At 36.8% G+C, this 8143-nt stretch overlaps 1 protein-coding gene across 1 annotated transcript; it reads right to left on the bottom strand.

Moving 5' to 3' along the window:
* Window positions 1-258: 258 nt before the first annotated feature.
* Window positions 259-2196, bottom strand: LOC112805878 (uncharacterized). Its single transcript, XM_025848202.1, has one exon. The coding sequence runs from the start codon at window positions 2194-2196 to the stop codon at window positions 259-261; it is 1938 nt and encodes a 645-aa protein (XP_025703987.1).
* Between the last annotated feature and the right edge of the window lie 5947 nt (window positions 2197-8143).

Raw genomic sequence — 8143 nt, 5'->3', positions numbered from 1 at the left:
AATTTCTCTGATAAAACCTGCGTTGAGGAGCTTCTGGGTTTCTTCGAGTGCTGCTTGTTTTTTCTCCTCTCCGAGGTTCCTTTTCTTCTGTGCAACTGGTCGGACTGTTTTGTCAATTGCTAGCTTGTGGCAGATGACCTCTGGGTTTATTCCGGGCATGTCATCTGGTGTCCATGCGAAAAGGTCGGCGTTCTAACGCAGTAGGTGGATGAGTCTTGCTCGGTCTGCCCCTTCTAACGCTTCTCCAACATATGTGCATTATTTCTCGTCTGCCGTTAGTGTTACTTGTTGAAGGTTGTCCATCGACCGAGGTCTTTCGCCGAGATCTTCCCTAGGGTCTAGGTCGGCTAGTGTCGCTGGGCTGGCAGACGTGTGGATTGCTTGAACCTGAGGCCGAGCTTCCTGTTTTGTTTGGACTGGTTTTAGACCAGCGTTGTAGCATTGTCGAGCTTCTTGATGATCGGCGTACACCGTAGCGATCTTGTTTTCCAGCACTGGAAACTTGACACACAGATGTAATGTGGACACCACCGCTCTGAATATATTCAGGGCGGGTCTCCCAAGTATAATATTGTAAGGGCTGTAACAGTTTACTATTAGGAATTGAATATCAATTGACTTTGACATAGGGATTTCTCCCATTGTGGTCTTTAGCCATATGTGTCCCATGATGGGGACTCTCTCTCCGGAGAACCCAATTAGCTCTCCGGAGGAAGGTTGTATCAATTTGTCAGATAATTTCATTTTTGTAAAGGTAGAGTAAAATAAAACATTAGCACTACTACCTGGATCTAATAGTGTCTTTCTTACCAACAGTTCTCCGACTTGGATTGAAATTACCATGGGGTCGTCGAGGTTAGGGCTTGCCGATCTGAAGTCTGCTTGGTTGAAGGATATTGTGACGTCTGGGTCTTTGTCCTTCTTTGGTTGTATGGTTCCTTCGATTGCTAGCATTGCTCTATAGCTTCGCTTCCTGGCCAAGCTTGTTTCTCCTCCGCCTGCGAATCCCCCTGATATGTGGTTGATGACTCCTCTTGGCGGATCAGGAGGCGGCCTCTCTTTTTTGTCGTCGGCCATTGCTTGCTTATTCTCTACCCTGTCTGAGTTTCCTCTTCTGTCCTTCTGGGTCTCGATATATTTGTCTAGGAGCCCTTGGTGTGCTAGCCTTTCCAGGAGGTCCTTTGCAATGATGCAGTCATCCGTGGTGTGGCCGAACTTCCGGTGGAAAGCACAATGTTTTGTCTTGTCCACGAACCTTTGATCCTGGTAGTTCCCTGCTCGGGCTGGTGGCTTTATGATTTTGGTGTTGAGGATTTCTCTGATGATGTTTTCTCTTCTGGTATTGAATCTGGTGTATGTGTTATACTTTGAAACGGGCTTGGAAGGTTTCTTATTGTCCCTGTTGCCTGGTGATCTGAAAGTTCTTTCTTCATCTCTCTGATGTGGTTGTTTGTCTGGTTTTTGGGCTTCTCGGAGTTCTTCGATCTCCATTTGTCCTGCCGCCCTTTCTCGGAATTCCTCAAGCGTCTTTGGCTTTGTTATAGCGATGGTCTCCCGAAATTTGCCGGGCCTGAGGCCGGCTTTCAGAGCGTGTAGGTGGACGGCCGGGTCCAAGTCCTGGATCTCCATAGTGGCATCCGCGAATCTGGTCATGTAGTCTTTCAGGCTCTCGTGCTGGACCTGTTTGATAGTGCCGAGATAGTTCGATCCATGTACGTAGATCCTTGACGCGGCAAAGTAATCGATGAATGATCTGGCAAGATCTTCGAAGGAGGAAATTGAACCTTCAGGGAGTTTAGAAAACCAGAGTAATGCAGTGCCGTCGAGGTAGGTGGGGAATGCTCGACAGAGGACGGGCTCATTCTTAGGGCCGTTGAAAAACATCATTGATTGGAACTTCTTTACGTGGGCTCGGGGGTCGCCGAACCCTTTGTATGGCTCCAGTGCGGTGGGGAGAGTAAAGTTTTTTGGCATCTGATAATTTGTGATCTCCTCAGAGAAGGGGTTGTCGATGGTGAGCTTTTCCTTTGGCGGGGCGATGTTTAAAGGGTCTATAGAACCTTGAGCCGAGTTTTTGGAGCTTTCTCCATTGTTCTGCGTCGACAGCTCAGCTATTCTTCGTACTTCTGCCTGAAGCTCGGCGATTCGAGCTAGGAGGTCATCCTGTGAGAGTTGTGGACTTTCCTTGTCAGCCATGTTCGAGGATCGGGAATCCTGCAAAATAGGGTAGAAGACTAAACAAAGGAAAAACTGGGGTTAGATGTACTCCGGCCCCACGGTGGGCGCCAAGTAGTTCGTCCGAACACTGGGGTGGCCGAGCTTAAGCGCTTCCTAGCAAGTCGTCACTGAAGAGGAAGAGCTTTACGTCGGCCAAGATCAAACACCGCGGCGGGAATACCTGGACAAGATACTCCGACGCTCAAGTCAGTAGTGATTTTGAGTAAATGAGTTTAGAACAAAAAGTAAGAGACTGAGAGTGATAGAACCTGAGACCTAGCCGAGCGTATTAGCTAGGTTTTATAGGAGTTGGTTTTTACCCGTTAGTGGGTGAGTCCTAGTTTATAGATTGGTTAAGATATTCTGTTTTGGTGCTATAAACCAGTTGAGCACGTTTCTTATTTTCAGTTGGGTGATGCTGCTTCGGTCCTAATCATGTGCCGAGATTTTCGGACGGTTGATACGGGACCGAGCTTTATGATGCACGTGTCTTTTTATTTGATTGGGTGAGGCCGAGCTTATCTGCTTTTGTTCCGAGCTTGTTTAATGTGATGTCAGCCTCAGATATTTGCGTGCCGAGCATTCCGGGTGACCGAGGATACAGGTACCGTATCATCTATTATATTGAGTTAATTATATTGGTAAATATTAATATTAGAGTCTTCTATTTACATATCTTCCTTATTTATTTATTTTACAATACGTTATCAGCATGAGACTCTGATTAAATTTTAGGAAGACTCAGGTAATATATTTTCATTATGTTAAAACTCTTTCATCTTGAATTTAGTTCTCTTGATATATTTAAAAACAACTACTTATCATGAATACTAGATGTCGAAATCCATCTTGATTCAATGGAACTATAAGATACCATTAAGGCGGATAATAATGCATCCCAAAAGGATAAAGTCAAAGTCATGATCTTCCTTCATCGTCATCTTGACGAAGGATTGAAAAATGAATATCTCATATTAAAAGATCCTGCATATCTATAGAAAAATCATGAAGAAATGTATAATCATCAAAAGACAGTGATACTTCCTCAAGTCTGATATGAGTAGACACACTTACGTCTATAGGATTTTAAATCTATGAATGAATACAATTCAGTTAATGTTCCGAATTACCTTACGAATGAAATTATGCGGGAAAAAGATAACTGATAATGACATGTTAGAGAAAATTTTCTCGACCTCCCATGCCTCGAATGTGCTCCTGCAGTTAGGGGTGGAAATAGGCCAGGCGGCCTGCCAGGGGCCTGCAGCCTGGCCTGTGTTTGGCCTGGTCTAGCCTGGCCTGATAGGAAATAGGCCCAGGCTCAGGCTATTAAAAAAATCTATATTCTTTAAAAGGTCAAGTCTAGGCTTTTGAAATAGCCTATTGGGCCTGTCAGGCCGGCCTGAGCCTGCAAATATATATAGAGAGTTTTATTATACTAGTAAAAGGATTTGAACTTGGGTCTTCTATCTTATAATAATACCTTTATCCACTTAGCCATTTGTCTCTTTAATTATATATGTGTATTTTGTATCAATATTATTCATAAATTTATTATTTTATATTTTATAATTTTAAAAATTAAATTATATCTTAAATTTAATTATTATTAAAAAAAACAGGCCTATTGATAGGCTTCAGGCCAGGCCAGATTTAACAACAGGCCGGGCTCAGTACTCATTAAAAAGCCTATACCAGGCTACAGGCCAGGCTAAGGCCAATATATTCTATTACAGGCCTGGCCTGTTAAGAATAAAGCCTGGCCTGGCCTGACCTGTTTCCACCCCTACCTGCAGTAGCAGTTTCGAGAAAAATAATTTAAAAAATATACTGAGCTAATTTCTTGCTTTCTTGTTGTTGAGCGTAACAATGAATTACTTTTAAGAAATCATGAAGCGCACTCAGCTGACGCTGCCCAATTTTCTGAAGCAAATGCGGCAAATCATAACCCCATAAGAGGTAAATGGCAAGGTTTTTGTAACAAGAAAAATTATGGAAAGAAAAAAAATTATGTTCACAAGAAAGGATCTCACCAAAAGTGAGATAAAGAAAGAAATCATAGGTAAAATAAATCAATAGAGGATAAATATTTCCATTGTGGTGAAAAAGATCATTGGTCACATACATGTCGTTCCTTAAGTTACCTAGTTGATCTTTATCAAGTATCCTTGAAAAAGGACGATAAAAGAAAGGAGGCAAATTTTGTTTCAAAGGATGTTGCTGAAAATTACACCACTCATTATGAAGTATCTGATTTCTTTGAGGATCTTGAAGGAAATATTGGTCATTTGATAAATGATGAAAAATTTTGATATTTGGATTGAGTACTTATGTAAATAAATAATGTAAAAAAATTTTTAAATTTTATTCTCTATTTATTTAAATTTCAAGTGTGATGTATATAAATAATGTTTAATAAATTATTTATGTTTATAAATTTCAAAACTAATAAATGTGTCAAGTTTTAAAATAATAATAATAAAAATTTTAGTATATGATACTACGTACAGTACTTTAAAAAAATTCAATCAAAAAAATAATATTATGGTGCATATACTTTTACTCATGTTATTATTATTATTTGTCTTTGAAGAAAATGACAAGGATATATAATGAAGATATTTGTCTTGCGGATAGTGCAAGTTCGCATATCATTCTCAAAAGTAATATATATTTTATACATCTTGCACCAAAAGAAGAATATGTTAATATTATTATTGGCTCAAGCAATATAATAGAAGGCTCCGTAAGAGCTATGATTTTATTTTTCGGAGGAACAAAATTCATAATAAATAGTACACTATTATCTACTAAGTCTCTAAGGAACTTATTAAGTTTTAAATATATTCGTCGAAATGGATATCATATTGAAACAATAAATGAGGAAAAATATGAGTACTTATGTATCATAACTCATGATTCAAATAAAAATGTTATATTATAAAAGTTACATTTACTTTCATCTGAGTTATATTATACTAAAATTAGTGCAATTGAATCACATGTCATTGTGAATCCGAAGTTTACCAGTCCAAATGAATTTATAATTTGACATGATCAATTGGGTCATCCGGGAACAACTATGATGCAAAGAATTATTGAAAACTCCCAGAGACATTCACTAAAGAACTAGAAGATTTTTAAATTTAGTAAATTTTGTTGTGCTGCATGTTCTCAAGGAAAGCTAATTTTAAGGCCACATTAGTAAATATTGGATTTGAGTCTCCTGAATTCATACAAAGGATTTAAAGCGATATATGTGGATTTATTCATGCACTATGTGTACTTATTGTCTTCTTGTAATCTGGCTTTTGCAAGATTACTTACTCAAATTATTCGATTAAAAACACAATTTTCAAAAAATCCAATCAAATCAATTCGTCTTGATAATACTAGTGAATTTACTTTCCAAGTCTTTGATGCTTATTGTATGGCTAGCTGAATAAGCGTTTAACATCCAGTAGCTCATGTTCACACACAAAATGGGTTAGAAGAATCACTTATTAAACGCCTTCAATTAATTGCTAGACCCTTACTTATGAGAACAAATCTTTCAACCTCGACTTGGGGCATACTATTTTACATACTGCAACACTTATTCATTTGAGGCCAACAAGTTACCATGAATTATCTCATATGCAATTAGCTTTTGGCTAGCAGTTAAATGTTTTCCATTTAAAAATATTCGGGTGTGTGATATATATTCCTATTGCACCACTTTCTCGTACCAAAATGGGACCCCAAAGAAAATTGGAGATATATGTTGGATATTATTCTCCCTCTATAGTGAGGTATCTTGAGATACAAATTAGAGATGTATTTAAAGTCTAATTCACAGATTGTCATTTTGATTAATTAAAATTTTCAACATTAAGGGGAGAGAATGAGCTTCATGAAAAGGAACTTAATTGAAATGCATCATCTTTGATGCATTTAGATCCTTGATCAAAGCAATGTAAACTAGAAGTTTAAAAGATTATACATTTGCAAAGAATAGCAAATAAATTTCCTGATACATTTTTTGATACAAAAAGGATAAATGAATTCTATACATTAGCTGAAAATGCTCTTATTCAAATTGATGTCTCAGTCGGACAAATGACCACCAAAACAAATCCACGTCATAAGCGTGGTAGGTCTGTCGATTCCAAAGACAAAAATACTCGAAAAATAAGTGATGTAAATAATATTCCTGTTGAAAAAGATAAAGACATAGTAAAGACACTTGTAGTTGTTCAAAATTATGATATAGTTTTAACGCCAGAAAACGTTTAGGTACCTGAAATTGATGAAATGATGAGATCTCGATAAATTATATCTTTACAGAAAAAAATGTGATCGAAATAAGACAAAATTATTAATAAAATATTTGCATATAATGTGACATTAAATATCATGCATGAAAGTAAGGATCTTAAGCCAAAAATAGTCGAAGAATGTCGACAAATGAATGATTGGCCAAACTGGGAAGAAGCTATGAAGGTTAAATTAGACTCACTTGCAAAACGCGAAGTCTTTGGACCTGTAGTCCGTAAACCAGAAGATGTAAAACCTGTTGGATAAAGATGGGTATTTGAGAGAAAACGAAATGGGAAAAATAAAGTAGTACGCTACAAAGCTCGACTTATGGCACAAGGTTTTTCACAAAGGCCTGATATAGATTATGAAGAAACATATTTTCATGTAGTGGGTGTAATAACAATGTGTTATTTGATCAGTTTATCCACATAACATAAACTACATATACATTTAATGGATGTGGTAACAGCCTACTTATACGGATCATTAGATCGTGATAATGGATATAAAGTAGGGATCATGGATATAAACTACATTAGCATATAATGTGACATTAAATATCATGCATGAAAGTAAGGATCTTAAGCCAAGAATAGTAAAAAAATGTCGACAAATGAATGATTGGCCAAACTGGGAAGAAGTTATGAAGGTTAAATTATACTCATTTGCAAAACGTGAAGTTATTGGACCTGTAGTCCGTAAACCATAAGATGTAAAATCTGTTGGATAAAAATGGGTATTTGAGAGAAAACGAAATGAGAAAAATGAAGTAGTACGCTACAAAACTCGACTTATGGCACAAGGTTTTTCACAGAGGTCTGGTATAGATTATGAAAAAACATATTTTCATGTAGTGGGTGTAATAACAATGTGTTATTTGATCAGTTTATCCACATAACATAAACTACATATACATTTAATGGATGTGGTTACAGCCTACTTATACGGATCATTAGATCGTGATATCTATATAAAAGTCCCTGAAGGATTAAAAGTATCTAAATCATCCAATGAATATTCATAGGGGTTATACTCAGCCAAATTGCAAAGATCTTTATATGGTTTAAAGCAATATAGACAAATGTGGTATAATCATCTTACTGAGTAACGGGTCAAAAACGGATTTAAGAATGACGATATCTGCCCACATATTTATGTACGTTGATGATTTAAATATCATTGGAATCTCTGAAGAGATTCCAACAACTATAAAAGCTCTAAAAGAAGAGTTTGAGATGAAATATTTTGGAAAGACTAAATTTTGTCTCGGCTTGCAGATCGAACATATAAAAAATGAGATTTTTATTCATCAAACAACATACACAGAAAAGATCTTAAAGAGATTTTATATGGATAAGTCACATCCATTAAGTACCCCAATATTCGTAAGGTATTTGGATGTGAAAAATGATCAATTCCATCCTGAAGAACAAAATGAAGATATCCTTTGTCCTAAAATATCATATTTCAGTGCCATTGGGGTACTAATGTATCTTGCTAATAATACACGACCCAATATATAATTGTTGTGAATTTACTAGCAAGATATAGTTTCTCTCCAATCAAAAACATTGGAATGGAATCAAACAGATCTTTCGATATCTTTATGGAACAGTTGATATGGAAT

Source organism: Arachis hypogaea, chromosome 6, assembly GCF_003086295.3.
Source record: "Arachis hypogaea cultivar Tifrunner chromosome 6, arahy.Tifrunner.gnm2.J5K5, whole genome shotgun sequence".
NCBI classification, from domain to species: domain Eukaryota; kingdom Viridiplantae; phylum Streptophyta; class Magnoliopsida; order Fabales; family Fabaceae; genus Arachis; species Arachis hypogaea.
The sequence above is the reverse complement of the archived record's forward strand: the minus strand, read 5'-3'. Positions and strand labels throughout refer to the sequence as shown.